Source organism: Rousettus aegyptiacus, unplaced genomic scaffold (assembly GCF_014176215.1).
Source record: "Rousettus aegyptiacus isolate mRouAeg1 unplaced genomic scaffold, mRouAeg1.p scaffold_m13_p_4, whole genome shotgun sequence".
Classification (NCBI taxonomy): Eukaryota; Metazoa; Chordata; class Mammalia; order Chiroptera; family Pteropodidae; genus Rousettus; species Rousettus aegyptiacus.
Genome location: NW_023416307.1, coordinates 148,260,987 through 148,285,150, shown reverse-complemented (window position 1 = coordinate 148,285,150; position 24,164 = coordinate 148,260,987). Strand labels below are relative to the sequence as shown.

The 24,164-nt window shown below is 50.1% G+C and overlaps 1 protein-coding gene across 2 annotated transcripts in view; it reads right to left on the bottom strand.

Annotated features, from left to right (window-relative positions):
- ITGA9 (integrin subunit alpha 9) overlaps positions 1-24,164 on the bottom strand; it is a 286,264-nt gene that overhangs the window by 5,748 nt on the left and 256,352 nt on the right. For both annotated transcript variants that reach the window (XM_016123918.2, XM_036219043.1), the window contains 2 exons: positions 22,496-22,597; positions 11,297-11,416 (listed from right to left, as the gene is read on the bottom strand). In XM_016123918.2, coding sequence (XP_015979404.2) covers positions 11,297-11,416; positions 22,496-22,597 — 222 coding nt within the window. The remainder of the gene's footprint in view (positions 1-11,296; positions 11,417-22,495; positions 22,598-24,164) is intronic.

Sequence of the window (24,164 nt, the reverse complement as noted above, 5' to 3'; positions counted from 1 at the left end):
GGGAGGTCTTCTGCTCTACTGCGGGTCTGTGGTGCCACACTGTCATGAGCTTATAATTCCCGCAGTCTCATTTGAAAATACTCCAGACTAGTCATCTCTACCGTCTGCTGCAAACAGCGAATGCCCGGACAAACCTGCCCTGAGGAAATCGTTGAGCAAACCCAGCTCTCACGGGCACAGTTCACTCTTTGTTTCCTGTGCATTAGTCTTCGCGCTCCTTTATGAGTCTAGCGTCCACAGCCGCCTGATGGTGTGAACTCCCCCAAAGGAGGGAAAGCAAATGGGGGTCAGGAATTGTTCTACTGTGGCGTCTTTCTACCCTCGAAAGGGGGTGATTGGCGGAGCTGGAGATGAGAAGTACCAACAGAACTGCCAGGAAACACCTTCGCTCGCATTGCCAAGGGCCTCCTGGGAGTTCGCTCTGAGCGGAGTCAACGAAGTGGGGCCGTTTGAATGACTGGAGGCAGACGCTTCCTTACGAAACCTGGCTAAGGGTCTCGTGTTCCGAGCTTCCCTCCTCGCGGCCAGTTTTGTGAGCAGACACCGAGTTCCTAGTGTCTTTAGCCCTGGAGTTTTCTTCTTGGCTTAAGAGCACATCTGTCTGAAGGCCATGGTCTGACACCCCCACACAGACACTTTCTCTCCTCAAATCCCTATCACCTTCTCCCCTCCGGAACGGGGTCTTGGCGTTAATGTTCTGGATAATTAGAAAAAGGTCCTTGTTATTGCTCTCAGAGCACAGAAGGCCAGAAAAGCAACCGAAGACTGAACAGAAATGTCTAACAAGTTAGTTATTGCTTGAACTATCATTCTTCATAGACGGAGATGTGGCTGACCAAACATGTCAGGTGCCCCTTCTGGGCTGAGCGGAATGTATTCATAAAAATAAGGCTGGGTATAATTTGGAAATAAGGCTCGTGAGCACATGGCTCTGCCTGCCGATGGTGTCATGTTTCAATAACCCCAGGTTCCTCGCTTTCAATTCCGGAGAAGTCACATACCTCTCCATGACACTAATCGAGCAGAATTTTAACGGTCTGCTCCCTTCTCATCCTTCGCATTGTCTTAGGACTCCTTGAAGGCAAGACTTGTGCTTTTTACCCCCAGAACTCAGTGTCTCACCTCTACTTGGCACCAGTGACAAATTGCTTAGATGTCCACGGTCCTCCACTCCACCTGTATCCGCGCCCTTTACCACGTGACTCTGTGACACTTCCCAGCGGGGGCGGAGTCTATTTCTCATACCTTTAATCTGAACCGTAACTTGCTCTGACAGTTGGATGCGATGGAGGAGATCCTACGTCAGTTCCACACGTAGGCCTTGCACGCTTCTGTGTACTTTCTCAGAACTCTGCCCGGCCTCCACGTGGAAGAGTTCGGCCTAGCTTGCTGGAAGATGAGAGTCCACCCAGCTGAGACCCTCCGAGACCAGCCAACCCTCGCCCACCTAGAGGTGTGAGTCCAGCTAAGACTGGAACACCGCCCTGTTGAACTCAGTCCAACTCGCCGAACTGTGGTGATACAGATGGTTGCTGCTTTCAAGCCACAGACTTTGGGGCGACTTGTTATGTGGCATGAGGTGACTGATACAGGATGCCATCATTTCTGCCTGCCTGACTGAATGAATCAACAGCCACAGGGTGGCAGACAGGCAGCTGGCAGGTTCTAGATAGAAAGAGCATCACTATGCTTTGCCTTGCTGAACTGAACAGGCTTTCCTTATTCACCTCTAAGGGAGACAAAAGTCGGCTCACTTTGTCCTGGCTGTGCTAGTGTAAGGACCTGACAGAGTGCACGAACAAGCCATCAGGGATTGAGTGCACCCGGACTAACTCTCACACGTGGCTCTGGCGTGCTCACGTTTTATGTGTGTCGTGTGTGCTACCAAAAAGCGAAGGTGCCGTCATCCTCTTGGGCACCCAGCAGCAAGCTCCTTCCTCTCAAGTGGAGTGGCGTCAGCGCTAGCCCTAAAGTCACCTCCCCCGCTGCTCTTGGAAACAGCCTTGCGAACTCTCTGCCCCCCTCCAACACTGCGGCGCCTCAAGAGCCCTGCTCCAGAACAACCTCCGTGTAGTCTCCAGATGGAAGTATCATAGATGTTGGTCCTTCTTCTCTGGAGCCAAAGACCGTTTCTTAAAACAGTCCACTCTCGTGGCTAGGGAGTGCTGGGTCCAGTAGTGCAGGCTGTGAGCTGCATGTAGGTGTGTATGTGTGTGTGTGTGTGTGGGGGGTACCACTCACATCAAATGTATCACAGGTGTGTAAATGTATTATAACTACTTTCCAGCAGATGTCAGTAGAGTGTCTTTTTCTAACAAAATCAGTAGCATCTCTGAATTTTTTTTTTTGACAGATGGAAGCGAAGCTTCCGGAGGACAGGGTGCTGTTTGCTAGTTTGCTCAATAGTCTAATAGTGGCTCTGTCAAACGAACTTTTTTTCTCACATGATCAAACTAATTCTATTTCAGAAAAAGAGAATATTGCCTTTATGCTCTTGTTTAGAGCATGGTTTTGGCGTTTGATATAGAACCCAAAGCCCAGGTTCTGAGTTTACCAAGCGATGGCCCCCAAGTGACTGTATCACAGCAGGCCTGCCCAGTGCCACCAGACCCCCTCAGAATGGCCACACGGGAGAGATGTGGCATAGGGAGCCCACGGTCCTGACTGCTGACCATCCCATTAATTACCCCTTGGGCCGCAGGGTAGGTCTTTTTCTGGCTCCGAACCCCAATGTCTTTTTGTCTCTGCCTAAGAGACCAGTGGCATTCCCAGCCCTCTTTCAGCCCTGAAACACGATGACAGCTTTTTTTTTTTATTATTGGTCCTCAAAGCAAACTCAGGACTGTAGCCGGTAGGGCACATAGCCATGTACCCAGGACTCACACTACGAAGGCACAAGGCAGTGAGTCCTTGCCTGGAGCTGATTTTTTTTTTCAAAGAGCTTTTGGAAATTTTGGGGGCAATTGAATTTTCAATTTCTATATATTAAAGTATGCACATATTATAAAGAATTATAAAATTTTTAAAAATTAAGATAAATCAAGACTTCAAAGCCATTCCTCTCCTGTAGCAGGCCTTCCTCAGGCATATACTCTCTCTCTCATTAGTGCTCATGGCTACTTTGGGGAAAATCTTTGAGAAGTGCCGGGTAAACCTATGATTTTGCTGCCGGCTGAGCCCACACTGAGCGTGCTGGGGAATGATTAGAGCTCAGTACAAGCTGGACTCTCAGCGGCCCCACACTCAATTCCAATCCAATGGAGTCGGTGTTTTCCTGCACTTTTTCTGGAAACTTCTGGGGCTTCTTTTGCCGCTTGAGGGGCAAGAGGCCCTGTTCCTAACGGTTCTGTCTGCAGCAGAGGAAACCCTCATGGAGGAGGAGACACACGAGCCAGGAGCTGCTCTGCTGAAGGCCGGGGGAGCTGTGTGTGCCGGACCTTCCGGGGGCCTGCGGCCCCAGAGGGCGGCTCCCCGAGCCCTCCTGACATACACACACCACTTTCTGATAGAAACGTGTATCCACAAGCTGCCAGAAAATTCCTAGGAAAATAGCAGATTTCCCTTGAAGAGCTGTAATTAGGGAAGCAGGTGGCCTAGGGGGAAAGAAGGCCTGGGTTCTGGAGTCTTGGCCTGGGCACCTGCCTCTTCCCGGCCCACTTCGGGGTGAGTGAGGAACTGTCCTGGGCTCCGCGGCATCTGGCCTCCTGTGTGAGCCCCATCCCCACCTTCCCTGGCCTTTCGGTTGCTTCCTGGGCAGCTATTCCAAGGACCTCGGACACAGTCCTTGTTTGGATGAGCTCAGGGCCTCTTGTTTATGGGTCTCTTCTGTGTCTTGACTATTTACATAGCATGTCTCTGTCTCAAGATGTCGACCATGCGAACATCAGCCCAATATTTACTTGCAAACATAAATACGTCTGCACTGAGTGTCTCTGGCACACAGTTCTGAGACAGCGTGAAGGGTGTTCGTGTGTGTGCACACGCGCATATGCACACGTGCGCGTGTGTCTGCGCATTTTCTTTTTCTTTGGAGGAGAGCCAGGGATGGCTTCTCACAGCCTTGTTGGAGGGGAGGTGATAACCCCAGTGACCCTGGAGGGGCCTCCAAACCGTCCGTATTCACTAAGCCATTTCACAGATTTATTTTTCTGTGAAACATAAACAAGTGTTTCTGCTGGAGGTCAGAAGTAATGCTCTCGAAAACAAGGAGCCCCAAGCCAGCCGTGAAGCAGCAAGCTCTTGGAACAGCCCCAGCTGAGGGTTCGAGGCAGGGCCTTTTCAGAGGGTCGACAATACGCTCTGCTGCCTATCTCTTATACAAGGGAGGAGCTGGCAGGTCCCAGGTCTTTGGGGGGAAGGACTGGTCACAGGGCCGGCAAGGCAATGGCACTGCCCTCCGCTCCAGGCCGTCTCAGCTTACACAGTGGGAAACAGGGGAGAGGGGAAAGGTTCCTTGGCTGAAAGCAGTGCGCGCAGGGGGGAGGATGCAGAGTTTTCCTCCTTCACTGAGTGGTGGCCTGTGTGTTTTGGCAAACTGCACGAGTGAGTGGGGAGAGGGTGGGAGTCGCCTGGGGCCCCAGAGGAGGCTTTTTCCTCTAAATGAAAGACATCCCAGCATCTCCGTTCTCTGGCCACTTGACTCAAAGCCTTGCTTAGCGAGCTGGAAGCACTCTTTTCAGGTACAAGTCACATCCAAAGTTGTTACCCCTATCGTACTTCTGAACAATCAAACTTTCTCTTATAAACAGGCCTTCGTGATCGTCTCGAAGAGGGACCAAGCCCAGGCAGCTTCGAACCCAGTTGGGAGGTAAAGGAAAGGAGAGGGGGGACTCATTTGGATTGTTCTCCCTTAAAAGAGTCTCACATTTCAAAGATTTCTTCCTGAGTGGTGGTTTGGCAGGCTACTGTAATCCTCGCGCATAAAGTTTAAATTATGGCTCCCAGTGTCTGCTAAAATCCCGGCTTTGGAGAAGCCGATTAGGATCCGTTTCAGTATTTGAAGAAGGGTCTGGTTAGCTTGAGGCCCTCATTGTGGATTTTGCACTGGAGCCAGGGCCTGCTGCCATCGAGCATGAAAGAATGCCTGAGATGCCAGCCCGAGGACCTTCTAGAAGGCTCTGGGGTCCTGCCCAGAATCAGAGAAAGAGGAGGAGGCTGAGCGCTAGGGAGGGAGCACGGAGTTTTTGATGACCGCACAAGGGGTTTCCATTTTAGAGGAACGGTGGATGATCGGTGTGTTAGCGCCACCGCAGTGACATGCAGAAAGGGCCAGCTGGTGGTACAGGCTCCTTTGCCTGCCAAGTCCCGCTCACCTTGTAAGGTATACTAGGCTCAGCCATCATTTCCACTCACTTAACTTTTTCCCAGAGGTCTTCAAGATGGAGGGAGGGCTGGGTTGTTCACCTCTGTCCCTTTGCCCAGAGCCTGTCATCTGGTAGGGACACAGTACATTTCGCTGAGGGCACCGGTCATCTGGCAAGTGTAAAGCATGCTGGCCTGAAGGCCTGACTTTTAAAGAATGTAGAAGCACAGCCAGCTGCTTTGTTCCATTATCAGTACCATGCCATGATTTGTGTTTAAGGGACACGTTTTTGGAAACGATCATTTTGGCTCATGAGCTGAAGGCAATGGCAAGCAACCATAGGTAGCGATATCAGAGCTAGTCTCACAGGAACTTCAAAGTATGTTGCTCTATAAAAGGAAGAGGACTTGAGGTGCCCACCTATCTTCAGAGGCCCTAGTGACGATGTGTCTCCTGGTTAGCAGTGGCAACTGGGTACCACTCGGTAGCTTTCCTTTTGAAAGAACTAAAAGGAATTGCACATGAACTGTGGTATAAGCCAGAATCATTAAGACCTATCATACCAGTCAAATGCTAAGCTGGACTTCAGGCCCATGAATCGACAGACTTCTATGCCCTGGACTGTCAATGTGATATTAGATCTCTAGTCACTACACGTAATGCATCATTCTTAGGTTATAGACACAGGAATTGGAGTTGATCAGAGGTCTGTAGTTGAAGTTGTAGGAATATGTAGGTCTTCAACCTCCTATAAAGTCATAGTAATTAGCCATTTAAGAAAGAAAGACTTCTTCCTAAAGAATCTCCCTTTGCCAAGCCCCTGATGCACGGTAGCTCTGTCTGAATGAAGAGAGCCCACTCTGAACGATGAGTGCATTCATGCATGCTGTACCGAGGTTTACTCTTCGCTTTCTTTTTTCCTAAAAGAGCTCAATTGTGATTTTATCTATGATATTATAGAAGACAGATGAGGTTTCAACTACTTTAAAACAATGTAACTTTCAAAGAAGAGATTAGGATTTTGCCGGTATTTCTGCACATCATAAATATGGCAGATAAAGGATGGCCACAAACCCTTTGCCACCCCTCCCACTGACAGGCAGGGTCTATGAATCGGGGCTGGCATGTGATGACTTTGCCCAACAGAGTATGGTGGAATGATGGAATGGCAGTTCTGGGCCAGACTTTAAGAGAGCTGGCAGCTTTGACCATGTCCCCTTGAAGCCTCCCACCAGGTAACGAGGCAGATCGCTCTGCTGGAAGGGCCACATAGAGAGGCCCTGGGTGTACGCGGAGAGGGACAGGGGCTCAGCAGAGTCAGACTCCCAGCCGTGCCCAGCAAGGTGCCAGGCATGGGAGTGAAGCTGTCCCGGACACTTCAGACCCGTCTAGCCACCAGGTAAATACCACCGAGTGACCCCACTCAATGTCACGGGGAGCAGAAGAATCAGTCTGAATTTCTGACCCACATATTTGTGAGATACAATGCAATGGTTGTTTAAAGCCACTCAATTCGGGGGCAGTTTGCGAGGCAGTGACAGCTGACCGGTGCGACATAAAAGCCTGCAATCTGAGCATCAGCACCACTAACGACCATGACACTCTGCTGCAGGGAAAGCCTGCGGGGTATCTGCCTAATTTCGTCCTTTTCTGGGATTCACCCCCACCCCCACCCCCACCCCATCACCCCAAACCGCCATCTTGTATCTTCTTCCTGCCCTGGCCTCGGCTGTTTGGATCAGTTGGAGACATGTGACCCAAACTGGGACAGTGAGATTCTCTCCCGGACGACTCCCTGCCTCTAGCCACAGTCGATAAGCGTGAACATCTGACTTAAGCTGAGCCAAATCAGATTCTTCCTCGCAACTGGGAATCAGGTGGCTGTTCAGTCTGTGTCTGTGGCTAGCCATCTCTGAGATGTTCGTGCGGAGGGGCTGGAGCAACCATTTTCTCCCGGGTGTAGGGGAGCGTGGAGAAAGCCAGTGTGCCATGGAAAAGGACAGCGGTGTGTAGAGAAGTAGGGGTGAGGTGGGGGGGAGAATGCTCGCCTTGGGTTTTGGACACTTTCTGGGTCTGGGAGCACATATTCCTTTTGGGATCTTTGAGTCTTTGAGTGCCCTCCAGCCACAGAATTCTCCCTCTTGCTTAAGTGGCTGTGGATAGATTTGTTTTTGTTTTTGTTTTTCAGCTGGGAAAAAAAAAATGGCCTCTGTGATGCCCGAGATAAGTATGTTCAGCCATAGAAACGGGAGCGAAAGCGGCCAGGCTAGTGAAGTGACAGGAACGGCACTCTGCCGACTTTCCCTCTGCTGGGAGAGGGTGACTGACTTTCCCTCTGCTGGGAGAGGGTGACTGGGAGTGAGGCAAGCCCAGTCTGGCCTCCTGTGGGCACCCGCACTCAGAAAGCCCAACGCCAAACTCCTCCTCTTCCAAAATGACTTCAGACCCTGCCTTCCTTACCCGGGCTAAAGGAAACATTCATTGCCTAAGCTAAAAACAGCGAGAGGCCGCTGCTTTTTCTCTTTCCTGATCTCTCAAGTCCAACTGGTCAACAAATCCCACCTGTTCGAACTTGGTCCCCTCCCCTCCGGACCCCTGGCGACTGACCTCGCCCCATCCTGTCCCCCGATTTCCCTCTTCAGGCAGACCTGGTGGCACCACTGCTCCGCCGACAGAGCCCTGCGCTTCCGCCTTTCTTCCGGTCAGCAGCCGAGGCAGGTGGTCTCACTGTGGGTCACGGACTGGCCTCCCTTGACACGCCTCACAAGCTGCCCCCCACAAACCCTGCTGATTTTCTCACCTCCTCTTCCCTCTGTATGGACTATCCATTTGCCCTTCATCTCATGGAAAACTCAAACCCAACCAAGGTCAGATGCGAATGATGCCTCCTTTGTGAAACGTCCTCTGACTTTTCTGGGGGTTGTCTACGTGTCGAGTGCAGGGCTAAGCATTCTGCCTGTTACCGCTCCACTTCGAGCTAGGTGCTTTTGTTTCCATTTTACAGGGGAGGACGCTGAGGGTCACAGAGAGTATGTGACTCTCCCAAGGCCACACAGCTGTCAGCTTGTATAGCCCGTGCCCTTGTCTATCACACGGTACCTTACAGCCTTCTCGTTTTCAGGTGCAAGGGTCGGGGAATTAACAGTGTCTTCTTCTCAGCTTCCAGAGAAGTTCCTGCACAGCCCTCACCACCCTTCACTATGTTTACAGGTCTGTGTGCTCAATAGCGAGGCATTCAGGGGCAGGGAAGAGTCACGATCACTGTCGCTTCTGGGTGCCGAGCCCAGTGTGGTTGAAAGCGAGGGCCCAATAACTGTTAGTTGAAACGAAACATTGCTCTTGGACGATGAGCTGTTTTGAGCCTCATGACGTTATTCAAAAACTTGCTCGAAAACGTTTTTAGATAGTTTTCTTACCTTCTTAGCAATGGCAAGACCTTGGTTAGGTTAAGGCCCCTCGAGTGCCACCTCTCTGCTCTGTCGCCCAGTCCGTGGCGGGGGGTGATGTCTGACCTCACAAGTCCCGGCTCTTTGAAGCACACAGAACTGGGTGACCTCAGGGTCCTGGCTACCCCAAGACAGCCACCTCCCACGACCACATTCTTTAAACAAACACGACAAAAGCCAAGCTAAGCAAACGGCAGGTGCGAGCACGTTCTCGGGAGATGGGACACCCCTGCGCGGCAGAGCCAAGTGGGGTGGCCAGAGGGAGGGCATCCGAGCCATGACATCACGTGGGGCGCAGCCACCACTCTCCCCACTCCGTGTCCTCGTCTGGTCCCATGAACGCAACCACGGAGGACAGCATTTCCTCTCATCTCGGGAGCCCGTACAAAGGCAGAAGGAACACAGACAGACAGACGCACACACACAGACACACACATACAGACACAGAGACATGGACACACGTGCACACAGACACACACACGCAGACACACACAGACACACACACACACAGACACACACACACAGAGACACAAACACGGCCTCCAAAGCTCGTGCTATCTTTTCAGGTCCCAAATACTGAGCTGGCTTTGTTCTCCACCCACAGACCAGAGGCTGTCTCAGCAGGAAGGATTTAGAGAAAAGGAAGAATTAAAGGAAGAATTAAGACTCTATCCGGCCACATAGATTAAACAAACAACAAATTGGCAGATTATTAAAAAAAAAGAAAGAAAGAAAGGTAATATCCACTCCTGGCAAACACACAGGAAATGGCACTTTGACACACCGTTTGCGGGAGGGGGAATCGGAATAACTTCTCTGGAGGGCAACTGGCAATACTCAATAAAAGACTTAAAAGATGCATTTCTTTTGACTCATTAATTCCATTGCTAGGATTTCGTCTTAAGCACACAATGAAGGATTTGTACAGATATTTGGCTCCAAGGATATTCACTTTGGCACTGTTGAAAGAAGTGTGAACCCAGGAGCCACCTCAATTCCAACCCCAGGGGACTGGGCGAGTCATGTGACTCCTGCAGCCAGAAGACAGCGCTGGAGACGAGTGTTAACAGCACAAAGGATGTGCACGGTATTGCGTTCAGGGAAAACTCGGCGGCAAAAGAGGACATGAGGCGTCCGATAAGCACACACGTAAGATAAGCTTCTCTTCGAGTAATGTGCTCGATATGGTTTTGTCTGACTTCCAGACACTTTTTCAGGTGAAGTATCTCTAAATTTAAAGTGAGCAGTCCAACTGCCAGTCTGAAAAATGGACAATGAAACCACTATTTTTCCTGTGTTTCTAGACTTCTTAAAGTGTATTTATTATACTTTTTTTTCCAGGTTAATCATTGAACCCATTGCTTTAATTTTAGTGGTACTGCACCTGAAAATAAATCAAGTACGTTATCGGAAAATTTAACATACTACCCAAAAATAAGTAGGTGCTGTGAGAATGCCTGATCTATATCTATTTTGCAGAAAGAAAAAAAAAAAAAAGATCAAGAAGAGAAAACACTGTGCTCGCCACGATTATTTCTGGGATGTGAATTCCTGAGTGTTTTTTACTCATTGATATATTACTACCAATAAATGAAACTAAGTATTCTTATTGATATGTTTACTCTGTTTGATCCATAAATACAAGTTATTTTGTAATCCCAAAGAAATTTACTACTTGAATTTAAAACGTCCCTCCATAATAATGGAGGCTGTTTCCATCTACATCTAAAACCTAGAACACTGAAAACGCAGGGCTAAAGTATCAGGAAGCCCCAGCTACGGTCCCCGGTGCCCTTCGCGAAGCTGGGACACAGTGAAAACGGGAACAGATCTCCCATGGGAGAGAGACCGTCCTCAGATAATGACTGACACCCTCACTGATGAACGCAGAGGCCTCCAGAGCTCTGGGAGAAGAGTGTGAAACAGAGACACAATCCTAGATCTGGGGGTGAGGACGCCCCTTTCTCCTGGTGACAGTGACCAGAGGCAAGATACACAGGATGAGCAGGTGTTCCCCGGTGAGGGATGCAGGGCGAACCTGCACCCGGGGGCCCCTCCCAATGCACCTCTGGGGGGCAGGAGAACTTACGCTGCAGCCCCCAGGCAGGGCCCGCGGAGCCCATCACCGTTCCCTGAGTCGTCTGGGCAGAAATCTCTCTCATATTCCACATGGGGGAAGGAACAGCGTGGTTCTGCAGGTCCTTCTCTTGTTCCTTTTATTTATTTTTTGGTTCCCTGAGTCCCAGCTGTTACTCCCTACCCTTCTGTTTTGGAGTTAGGTTCCCACCTTCCTAGGTGAGGAGTGGTGGGAAGGCAAGAAAAAGGCGGAATGAGCCTTTTGCTCTCCCTCTAACGTAGTTCAATCCTCAGCTGTGAAGAGCCTGGAAAGGAGCCAAGATTGTGTTCTCTGCCCTCCCCGTGCCGTACCTGCGCCGTGAAGGAGGTTCGGACAGGAATGGTCTTCCCGAGAATCTCTAACCCTGGCGAGGCAGGAGGGCTGAGCGTCCACAGGTGGGGGCTCCATGGGGACCTGCCTCGCCAGACTCACCTTCCAGAGCAGCACGGCCAGCAGCAGGAAGATGAGGATTCCCACCAGCAGACTGATGGCGATGATCCAGCCCACAACATAGCCACGGGGCTCCAGGTTGTGCAAGGCCTCGAAGACCACCTAGGAGGCAAAGGGGAAAGTGAGAATGGTCCCCGCTGGGAGTGTCCATAGCACGACGGAGCCCGGCCCGGGCTTGACACCCGGAGTGAACTAGAGCAGAAATCGTTCCTTCCTACGCAAAGACAAATGAAAGAGAAACGCCTGCAAAACCCTGTTGTCACTCTGGGAATGGAAGCGAGGACTCTTTGTGGCCCACGCTCAGTAGCTGTGTGACTCTGGGCAAGGTGCTTCACCTCGCTGAGCTTCATTTTTCTCACGCTCTGAGCACCATCCCAGGGAATTCAAGGGGATAATGCAGGCGGACCCCCAGCACGGCAGCCGGCAGAGACGAATGGAGGCGCTCCTATTACCGCCATCACTACCGGCATCCTATGGTTCTGAGAAGCCACATCGTGGAGAAACACACCAAGGAAGGAGCAGCAGCATGGACCACGCACGGCGAGAGTCGAATAGCACGAACACGCGGGTCTCGTCTCCAGCATTGACGAGCTGGTGAACTTGGTCAAGCCGCCCTCTCCAAACTTCTTTTTTCTCCCTCCTCACGCTTCCATTTCCAGTTCAGGTCTGGTATCCTCTCCCCAGAAAAATTTCAGGGAACTTGGAGAGGCCTCCCTCCCGTGACCTTTGTAAACACAGGTCTCGTCTCGTCGTTTTCTTAGCATATATACTAATGATGGCTTCCCTTCGTACTGAGTATATAATTCAGGGTACCGGGCTCCCTACAATCTGATCTCCTTCCTACCTTTCTAGCCCCTCGCACGACATAGATTCATTCACATTCTGGTTAGTTGGAGGTATGTCCCTGGGAGACCCATGGTCTTTTGCCTCTAAGAAGCTGCCTTTTACTACCTGAAATACTCCTCTGCTCTTGCCTATTTGATAAACTCCAAAATTTCTGATCTTAAAAACGTTCCTACCCTTTGATCCATTAATCTGGACTTAAAAATTTACCCAACGCCAAGAAACATAACATACAGAAAAAGTTTTAAGTTCAAAGATGTTCACTGTAGAATTATTTATACTGGTGATGATCAATGACAAAATGAAATATGATGATAATAAATCTGGCTGTCAAAGAATGATTTGTAAAAAGTTAAAACATGACTCTCACATAAAAATACAATGAACACATGTTAAAGACTTATTTAATTCATTACTGAAGGAATAAGCAAGATAGTAAAGCTAGTTCAAAGAAGGATCTGAACACATGTGTAGTCACAGGAAAAAAAAAAAAAGAATTCTGAAATCAGATGCACAACTGGTTAATACCCAAGAAGGCAATAAACTATATAACCTTTGGGATTTTATTTTCTGCCAGACAGAAATCATTGTCATCTTTTCTGGCAAAAGTCATTTATAGCTTTCCAGTCCTCTATAGGTTAATATGTAACTTCACAGAAGCTGGGCCCTCAAGAATTGGGCAGCCCGTGGAACCAGTGCTGTTCTCAAATTTTAAGCTGTGCAAAAATCACATGGATACAATGTAGATTCTGAATCAGCGAGTCTGGGTTGGGGCCTGAGATTCTACAAGCCAAGTACGTCCGTTGTGATGCACATGCTGCTGGTGTGTGGACCATACCTGAGTAGAAAGGGGCTAGAGAGCGTTCCAGGATGCCCCTGAGAGGACGTCATCCTTTCGCCTAATTTCCAAGTTATAAATACTTTTGAAAACATGATCATAACATGGGAAAAATAATGAATACTATAACGTTAAGGGAAAAAAATCAGGATATCAATTTAATAGATTACTTCAGCTTTGTAGGAAATTTTAAAAGTAAATAGGTGGTTTCTGAGATTATGGGTTTTTTACCCCCTCTTTTCCACTTTTTACCATCAAAAAAATTTTGACTGAACATTTAAAGCCAAGTTAAAAATAAAAAAGAGAGAGACTCTGCTCTAACACCTCCTCTTCCAAGAAGCCTGCCCTGCTCACTCCTCTCTTTTCAGCTGGATTAGCTATTCTCTGAGCTTTCAGAAATATGGCAATTTTCCACCTCTTTTTTTGCAGAGAAAATCTGCAGCATCCCAGTGTATAAAACAGAAAAAAGCGGAGACTCTCTGGCTGTAAAGCAGGGGGGGCAGTCAGAGCCCCACTTGCTTAGCTCCCTTCCCAAGCCTGTCCCCGACTCCTGCAGCCACAGCCCCCAACCACCTCAAACAACCTAGAACTCCACAGAGCTTACTTTGAAAACCACAGCGAGCACTTCCCGGTCCCAGTCCTAAGTCCTTTTTACTCTGAAAGGTAATGATGCATCTTCCTGTCTACAGACTCCAGCAAACTGTGACTTCTAATAGAACGAGGGTTCGAATGCACGCTCTTCTGCCACCTACACCGAGTTAGGGATCCATTCTGTGATTCATGAATGCACAGATTAATAAAGTCGATGTCCTTCCTGTCGTGATGTTAGATGAAGCGTGGATATGATTCAGTCGGTAACACAAGAGATGATGGGATTTGAAGCTGGAGTCTCTGCGTGTGCTTTTCTCCTACGTCAAAATCCTATCTGCAAATGTTATTTCTTCGGGGGAGGAGTTCTGGTCATCCATCCATCCATCCATCCATCTGCCCATCCACCCACCCACCTGTCCGTGCATCCATTTGACGAATGTAGCATCTACTATTGCCAGGAACTGGGGGACTCACAGATGAATACAATGGGCAGTCTTTGCCCTCACGAAGCGTTCAGCTCGTATAGAATACTGGCTGATGAGGTACACGAATGCAAAATTATAACTCCGGAAAGTGCCCCAAGGGAGAGAGTCATGGTTATAAAAGACTGAGACAGGCTTGGCAGTTCAGAAAGAGTTCCTTGGTGAACCGCTTGAGTTGAGAGTTAAAAGGTGAGCACAGATTAATGTGCCAAAGAGGGAACATCATTCCAAGGAGAAGGAACAGCATGTGCCAAATCCCCGTGGCAGGGGTGAGCTTGGCGGGGGTGAGCAGCTGCCAGCAGACAGTCTGGTCAGAGCAAACACATGAACCGGAAGCCAGAGGAACATGTTTTAGATGAGCCTGGAGAAACGAGAAGGACTAGAGGCCGTATTAGGAATTATATGCTTTATCCTAAGAGAAATGAGAGGCCCATGGAGGGTTTCAACCAGGGGAGTGACGTGGTTTGCATTTTGCAAAGAGTACTCTAGCTGCGAAATGAATACAGATAAGGGAGAACTTTACGTGGGGGGTTCAAGGAACAGACAGCCCTAGTAAGAGGGTTGCAGGGAAAGTGGTTTTCCCAGGGGAGAGCCACGTTTCCGGTATGAAGAGAGAGAAAAGAATGGGAATGAGGGGACGTCTGTTGCTTTTAGAAGGCGGCAGGAGGCTGAGCGATGGGAGAGGCAGAAGTTTGACCAGCGAAGGGATGGATGAGGCATGGCTGCAGACGGAAGCTGACGGGCTTACGTGCTGGATGCTACTAAAACACAAGCCAGTGAGGAGCATGAGGATCTGCCGCAATAGAGCCTCTACGGAGGACGGACAAGAGGCCGGGGCGATGGCATGGCCCAGTCCCTGGGCATCTTGCCTGCTGCTGTTTACTTTAATGCACCGGAAGTTGGTAAGCTGGTGTCAGCAAATGACCAGGAGCCAACTTCCAGTCTGAGGGAGCTGGTGAACTTAAACCACGGCGCCTGATTATTCATTTCTGTGTTTCTGGAAACTTCTCTGTTCTGATCATTGCAAATATGCCTAATGTCATAGGCGGAAATGCTCACATCTCCTGAAGGCCTGAGGACATGACCATAATGGGGTACACCTGGCCCAGACCTCTGCTGGGCAGAGGGCTTCCAGTACTGAGGGGGCCAGTTCAGTTAGTGCCACCTCTGCCCCCGAGGGGAGGGTGAACCAGCTAAAAGTCGATACGACAGCAAGATGCTCTCTGCAGTCACCATTGCACGCATCATACAGAGGGAAGCGATTTATGTAACGTACAAAGTGGAAAGAGAAGAGCATCTGGGATAATGAAAAGACATTTTCATCTGCCTCTGATTACAGCCTGCGGAGGTGTGGGGGAGGGGAGGAGTGCGGGCCCTGGGAGAATGTGCTCAGGGCTGCCATGTCTCAAAGGGCTCTCAGAGAGCACACCGGCTCGGGGGAGCAGGGAGACTGGTGGAGAGGCCATCGAAGAACAGAAAACAAACTGGGCATTTGGCAAGAGCAAAGCTATAAGTTTGTGCTGTGATAAACGGAGATACCAACCACACCTATGCCTTCTGGGTGCCAGGAATTCCTAGGTCTTAGAATTTGCAGAGGGATGAGCTGGGCTGGTGCTCACTCTTTTGTCGCTAATAAGAGGTCACATTTGTTAAGAACATACTAAGGGCTGACACTGTGTTGAGAGGGTTCGTACCTACTAACTCCTGATAGCTCTCAGGACCTGTCTTTAAAGGAAGGAGGAGAATGCAGCTCATTCACACAAGCCACGGAGGGTCCTTGAGGAGCGCCAAGTCTCCTCGGGATGAGCAGCCTGCACCTGATTAGGATCCGGGCCACAACGGAGAGCGTTCCAGAATCAACAGACTGCTAAGTCTGAACATGATGTGCTTCTGAGGCCACCAGAGCCCGGGGTCGCTCCTAAGGCAGAGGGCCAGCTGTTTACCACCCAAGACTGATTCCTACCACCTGCCCCGAACGGTGCTCTCACCGCATGTGGGTGCAGGGCGACGGGACAGCACCGGTCAAGGGAGCAAAGGGTGAGGACAGACAAACGAGCAGACCCGGCAGCCAGGCCTGGCTCTTCCTCCGACGAGCTGTGGCGCCTCGGGCTGGCAGCCCCCTCGCCTCCTGGAGCCTCAGTTTCCTCGACGGATAAATAAGAGTAACTACACCTAGTTCCCAGGAGTCGTGTGAGCATGATGAGAGATAATCGCATCACATGCCTCCCTAGCAAAGCACAGGAACGGAACCCGAAACAATGAAGCCATTAGGCACCGTGGGACGTGGGAGAGCTCGCTGAGCAGAGCACCCAGCATGTGCGCAGAGACCAACGGTCAAACACTGCTGGTTCTCTGCCCAGACTCCTTCGGGTCCCTCTATCAGTTCGAGGTGCCCCATTTCCAGCTTTTCCATGCTTCCACTTCTTCTGGATGGCATTTTTTTTAGAGGCCATGTTCCCCCAGGGTGCGGCAGGAGAGGGTAAAGTACCTCGGGGCCCCCAGCTAATGACGGACAGGTACAGGATCTTGACGGCCCAGCTCAATTGCTTCAGGTACTCCAGAGTTCCCCATTAAATCAGGCGGAGGCCGGGGTCCTCTGAAATTTCACCCTCACGTCCCTTCTTTCGTTTCCCCGTTCTGGATCCCCACTTTTGTCCTGGTCTCCCCAGGAGCACTTCCGGAGTAAACTGATTGTACACAGCATCCTATTCTCGGGGTCTGCTTCCTGACGATCTAACCTGAGACAGCACTGACTTCACCTGCGATGGCTGAACTCCCCTTGTGCGCTTAGGAGATTCCCCGAGCCCTTGTTTAGGGGTCACTCTTCCCACGCAGCCTGTTCTAACCTCTTCGGCATTCTTGGCAGATAACCACACTGCTGTGTGTGCATGTGCCCGTGTGTGTGTGTGTGTGTGTGTGTGTGTGTGTGTGTGCGCGCGCGCGCGCACAGTGTGCACTAGCTGGTGCTGTGGAAGTCGTGAGGGCAAAAATTTTTTCTTGTTTGTAGTTATTGGAGATTCAATTCATTGTCTAGTAAAAATATCTGACAAACTGGACAACAGCCTTGTCCTAAAATACAACCTTCTATAGCTGTGGGTCTTGGGCTCCCTGGAAACCAGGGGTTCAGTGAGGGGGTGCAGAGCCTACCAAGGGAGAATGGAGATAAAAACTGGGGGGGGGGGGTTCCAGGAACCCCACCTCTGATTCGACTAAAGCATATTTCAATTTAGATATAGGTTCTTTTGTTTAAAAATATAACGATGACGACAATAGTGGTGATGATTGGAAATTACTGGTTCGGAGTGAACTGGCCAAGGCTCTGGGGGACCCGTGGGAGGCAGAGGCTTGTTCTTCATTCCGTGCCTCTTGCCCTTGTCTTTATGCGGCGAGAACCGCCCTTAACTGAATGCTCAGGAGGATGCGCCAGGCAAGGGGCTTTGCACCAAGATGTCACTTGACCCCTCCTAACAGTGTAGGACAGACTCTCCCTACGTGCAACTAGCACACACTGCCACATCTTTACTGAGATAAATCCACCTGTCCGTGTCTACCGTCTCTGTCACTATCACCTCTTGTCATGTGACAGTCACGACCCTCTAACGAGCCGCCTTATTTCCGGCCTTCGCCCCTACGATCCACTCTCCACACAGTAGCCCGTGATTTTTAAAGAATACACATAGGATCATGCCGGTCCCTGCTCAAAACAGCAGCTTCCGATGGCGTCCCTTTGCAGCGGCCCCTCGGCGTCACATGGCGCGGACCCTGGCCTGTGTCTTCCATCATGGATGTCTTCACTGCTCGCCAGGTCCCTGCCACGCTGGTCTTTCAGCCTTGAATACGGCAAGCTGTTCGGGTCTCCATACAGCGTTCCCCCACACCCCCCACCGGGGGCACGCCTCCCCAGCCTGGCAAGCTCATTCCGTCTCACTCTCTAGGTCTCAGCTCCCTTGGAGAAACACTCCTTGACCCCCTCAGTCAAAAGCAGGTTGCTCCCATAGAACTAACCACAATTTAAAATAAAACACTTTGTTTGCTTCCTTGTTGACCACCTGTCGTCCTCTCGGTCAGCTCTGGGAGGGCAGGGACCCTGTCTATTTTGTTCCCTGTTGCGTCCCAAGTGCCTAGCACAGTGCCTGGCCCTCAGCAAGCCTTCCATAAATAGTCATCAAATGAGTACGCAAATGGTAACCATTAGGAAATATGACGCATGTGTTTTGGCCAAACTATGCTGGGTTTTTCTCAATTCCTTATGATTATAGTTAATTCTCACATGTGGGGTGATGAGTGGGGACAGGATGACCGCCCACCACCTTCTGATGATGGCACAGAATGGGGGTAGTGGTGACCTTCCAATGACCCTCTTCTTCATCCTACGTCTTAATGTAACTTGAGGTTCAAGAGGGAAAAAGGAAAAAACGCTCTTGCCATGTGGAGTGTAATTTTAACTGTAATGGGCCATATAAATGGCCAATTACATATAAATGGTGAAGTACAAGTCATGATCTGCTTGGTGACAGTAAAAATTATAAAGCTTGCATCGAGAAGCGGTCCGGCTGGCGTCATCTTTGTTTACCATGTGAGGTGATGCCCCTCTGGCTGAGGTGCCCTGGCTGGCGTCTTTGGTTGGGGGGCAAAGGTCAGGAGGAGAACAAAGGGGAGGTAGAAGCAGCTTCCCCAGCTTACAGATGAAGAAACAGGTTCGCGGCGCTTACCCGATACCCACAGTCACACAGTTAGGACGCGAGGGAGATGGATGCGACCCCAGGCTTTTCTGATCCCCAGCGAGAGATGCAGTGCTCCCTGGGCACTGAGGAAAAGGCCAAAGCAGGAGGACCGACTTCCTGAACGGGTCAAGACTGGGAGCTGAGCCCAAACGGCTTCGGAGCAAATGCAGCTGGAACTTACTGCCCTGCTCAGTCAGGGTGTGACAGGGCAGGTGTATTTAGCAGGGACGGCGTGGCCGCAGTCGTGGGGCTTCATTCTGGGGCCTGGTTTGGACTGAGAAGGAAAAGCCCCACCTGGGGTGAGGAGAGCCAGGGCCACTCTGAGGGAGCGGGCTGGGCTCCAAGGGCACCTAGGCGGTCTTAACAGACAATGATTCTACACTGGAGACTTTGCGCTTGTCAGGCTCTTTCATCCAAGAAGGCTCAGTGCCCTCCCACGTGACTGAGCGGCTGGGGGCAGGGGTGCAGGAGGAGGAGCACCAGGCTGGGAGTCAAGAGTTCCGGACACTGCCCTTGGTTTGGTCACTGGGAGATCCTGGGAGAGTCATTTCTTCTGCCCAAGTGTCAGACGCCCTGTGCTCACCAGAGGAAGAAGCGTAGTGGCTCGAACCCAGGGAAGGCACAGTGCAGTCTCCGGGGACTTGCTAAAACTATGACCCGTCTTCCCACCTGCAGGGTGAGGAACGCTGATGGCAGTCGGGCTGGGTGAGGGAGGGGAAGGCCTCTCTGGACACATGGTTCCCACGGCAGCATGGCAGAAGGCGAAGGGCCCCTGGCATTTGCCCTAGCAAATCAGCAAGGCAGCATCGCTCGTTCGAGTACATTAGTTCTTAAAACAAACAAAGCAAAAAGCACAAATGCCCCTCAACCATCTTTGGACAAAGAGTTTCACGTTCCCTCCTTAAGGCTGCAGCTTGCCCAGGCAGTCACCGCCAACACTCCAAACCGTGGAACAGGGACTCCAGCCGGGACAGTCCTCAGAAGACCCAGGGGTCGGCTGGCCCGATACTGGTCCTTAGCGTTAGAGGAGCACATGGCGGGGACGTGTGTCCCTTTTTAGCAGCCTCGCATGGGGATGTATGTGTTGCTCACATTTTCCACTATTTTAAAATATCAATACAATGGGTTTGTTATGTAAGTCCTGCCAGCGCCTCATCCAGCCTGAGGAGGGAGCGGCTTCCGGTCGCAGAGCTGCTTCTGTAGAGTCTTGGTTTGCCCTGGGGAGCTTCTAGCGCCAGTTGTTGGCAACTTTCCCCGAAAAGGAAGAACGAGGCTGAACAGAATAGGAAGCTCAACGTATTATTGGCGCCGATTGCAGTCCCATAGGTCTCACCTGGAATTCGCAGGTTTGGATCTATACAAAGCCAGGTAGGCTTGGTGTGATTGGTTTCAGACACACGTTAACACCTTAAGTGGAAAATACCCCCAGAGCTATTTATTAATTAACAAAGCAAATGCCTCAAGACATATTTATAGGTCTTCACCCAAATACTCTGTGAAGCACTACTCACTCCATAAAAACGAGAGATACGAAGAGTCATAGGACAATTATTTGATTTCCCTATCAGTTAAGCTTAGCACCACGTACCCTTGGGATGGTTAAAAATGTGATTGTTTTCCTCTTTTCACCCAAATGCTGCTCTAAAACAGCTGCTAGTACATTTCCTGTTCACTCCAAGGCCAGAAAATTCGGTGCCTAATCTAAAATCTTGTGACATTTTGCCTAATTTAAATTTGGTGGCCACCCTCATGGATGGCTGACAGAGAGCCAGGCATTCAGAAGAATCATGCAGGGAAGAACGTGTTTGTTCTAAAAGGCAAACCTTCCTACTCAGAAACATTTTTTTTTTTTCTGCCAGGAAAGTTGAGAACAGATTGTAGCACTTCATCTGAGCTTGTGGATTGAAACGGCAAAGTCACGAAAAGGAGGAAAGAAGGGGACATCGCGGGGTTATAGTTATGATGGGTGTTACTCCTTTTCTTGGGAGTCCAAAAAAAATCAGTTTGAAATGAAAGCTTCTTCCAAAGAACTCCTGATAATGACAATATCGCCATGGTGCTCGAAATGAAACAGCAGTTAACGGAAGTGGCATTTTGGGGGCGTGCAGATGACTCAGAAGCCAGTGATGGGATGTTAAGCAGTGTCCTTCCTGGATCCTGCAGCTCCGTGCTCTGAAAGCAATGTTCCCAGTGACATATATATAGATAAATAACATTTTTTCCCCATTTACACAAGGGATTCTACCTTTAGGAAACGTGTTAATTACCTCCGTGAGCTCCTATCTGGGAACTCCGTGGTCTACGAGAACACTCCGGAGCTCTCCTGGAGGGCATGCATTTCGTTCTATAAACCTTTTAAGCCAGAGCTGTGACTACGAGCAGCGAAGCCCCCACTCTCCTTCACTTCCCGGGTGAAGGTACGAGTTAGCAGCGAAACAGCCAGGAACGCGGACTCTTGGTAGCAAAGGTTTCCAGCGTCTTTCCTCTTCATTCCGTTCCGTTCCTGTTAGTGAGGTGACTGCCTGGACAAGTCCTCAGCGGGCGCAGAGCAGGCAAAGCCGTGCCCCGGCCGGCCCTTCCCTGCACTGAGCGCGCCAGGCCCAGGCCCGGGCGCATCTTCAGCACCCCATCCTCGCCCATTCGCAGGTTCCTATGCACTCTGTCCCGGCCGATGTTCTCACCTCCTGCTCACCACCCACAGGAGCATGACTGAGATTTCACCGAGGTCCCCGGAGACTTATTTTCTGCATGAATCCTTCCCAGCCAGGGTCTCGTAAGAGCGGGCTTTGGTCCGACCCCAGCCTAACGGTTCCACATGTGGTATCTCCTCCACATTTTCTGCTATCAGAAAATAGGTGAACGATCTTTTCTTTCTAAGTAAATAATCCGTATCACCTCGCCACTTCTGTAAGCATGTCTCAGCAACACTGACCCTTCTCAGAAGGGGTAAAGTCACCCTTGACAGAAAGAAAATTCCAGGGAAGGAGATGCTAACAGGGAGCATCATGGGCAAAATCAGTTAATAGACTGCTGCCTCGCGTTTCCGTCTGCCTAGGATGTGAGTGTGGGTGTCAGAGGAAGAGCCTCCTCTCCCCACCCCTGAAACACAGGAAAAGGCAGTAAAATTCCAAGGCCGCACTTCCCCTCCAGCCTCTCCCACACCAAGTCTCCTGGCTGCTGCAAACCTCTCATCTCTCCGAGGCCTGCGTGCCAATTGCACTTTATGGAGAACCAGGGAGTAGGTAGAGAATGAAAGAGAAGGTTCTAGGAGTCGGCAGTTTGGATGTGACCTCTTTAAGTTTTCTAAACAACTTGTTTTTATCCATTGTTTGTTTATCCATGGAGCACCTTTACTGAGAAGGCAGAGGTTTCAGGGGAGAGTTTGAGGAAGATAAAAACAGGCTTGGCTTTGGGGTGGAAATCCAAGCCTTGTCAAAGGCGCTTGTGGACTATTTTTCCTTTGGCTGGTCACAGCAGGATGCTTTCACTTAACGATGGAATCCTAAAGAACGATGTTGTCACAATGAGAGTGGACCTCAGAGGCTCTCCACGGGGGCCTGGACGCCAAGACAGGCATGGTCTTGGGCCTACCACAAAGCCTATGTCTTGGCTCAGGAACCATCTTTACCCTCAAATGCCATCACCAAGTCACCCAAATTCTCTCACCCTCTGAGAAAGGTTGGACCAGGGGACGCTGACTCACCGTCATCTCTTCTGGGTTCCCGTTGGCTACCTCCACCACCCTCAGGGCAGGGTCCACCTTCACCTTGGCGCGGGTCATGAACTGAATGACGGAGGAACTGTCCTGTGGAGGAAACAACACAATTCACTGTAAGATCTTTCGGTGACAATAGCTGGGCCTTGAAAATGGCTGGGTACCAGGCAGGACTGAATTCCGAGGTTCCAAGTGGACCCGACAAAACCAGAAACTTCCCATCTCTGGCACCCACATAAATAGAGATCTCTAGTCGCTCGCCTGAGAATTCTTTCCTATCATGGTGGATGCGGAAAAAGTGTGGAGTTTTGCCAATCGTCAACACATGCGAGCTTGTGCTGTGATTTCCAAGAAAGAGCCAGATATTTGGATATTGACATTGACATAGTCACAAGGAGCAGAGAATAAATAAAGCTGTTTAATTGCATGAAACAAACCCAGGCCTGGCATTCCACAGAAGGCATCTGATTTACATCTCTCAAGCGTCTTCCTGCCTTGACCACAACCCTCAAACCCTTCGCATGAGTTACTACTTACTTTTAACTCTTTCTTTGCTATTATATGAAGCTGTTTGGGGTTCAAAGCCATCTAACTTGGCAAGAGGGGACCTGATGCAGAGATGAGGAAAGGGAAAGCGCTTGGCTTAGAAAGTCGGCTATGGCCAGAAGAGGAAGGGTTCTGGGCTGGGCACGGGCGCCTCTAAGACTCAGGAAGCGCCCACCGGCCAGATGCAGCCAGAGGCCTCGGTGTGGGCTCAGATTCAAAGGCACTGATTCAGAGAATGAGAAAATGGCTCGAAGGCAGGGATGGAGAAGGAACTTGGAAAAAGATGGGGGGCTGGCAAAACTGTGGCTTAGGAAAACGCCAGAACGTTGAGCCGGCGGTACAGATGGACAGTGGAGAGGCCGCCTGGCTTTCGTGGTGCAAACAGAGGGCAGACAACAGGAGCATTCAGCACCCGACCTGGGCTGGTGGCTGGGGCTCTGCCAGCGAGGTGACTTGTAGCGTCCCCACCCACATTTGCTCAGCTCGCCTGCCATGCAAGGAGTTATGTATCAGATGCCAGCTCTGACCCACTTCTGGTTAAACCTACCCCCAAAAATGAAAGCGGAGGACTCTTTCTTTAGGAAACAGTTCCAAGGGGGCACTCTGCTCACCTCTGACAAAGAAACCCCAAAGACCATCCTGGGAGGACAAGCAGGATGCCACTTTGTACACCTGACCTGGGAATTATGCGCTAAGCACCGTTCTTTTTAAAAACAGCAATATAACATATTTTCAATGGTTCTAGAATGCTTGTCCCTCAAAGGAATTGTGCCAGTAAATAATTTTGTAAACCATTTTCTATGTGAGTAATCTTCTACCAATTTAACTGCTTTATAAATTTGTGGTTTTATGTGTCACGAAATGCTGTATTTCCAATCTTGGATAATTACGATCATCATCTTAGATATTAGTAATGACAATAATAATAACAGTGATAATGATGCTAACTGTCAAAGTTAAAGGTTGAGCAGATGAGGAGCTTGCCACAGGACAGGCCCCCGTGGTTGTAAAAGCACACTTCCAAAGAAATCTAAATTCTCTGATAAGTGAAAAAGTCAGATCTTACATTTCAAATGAAAACTTGTTAAGGTCAAAACAATAAAACTTCAAA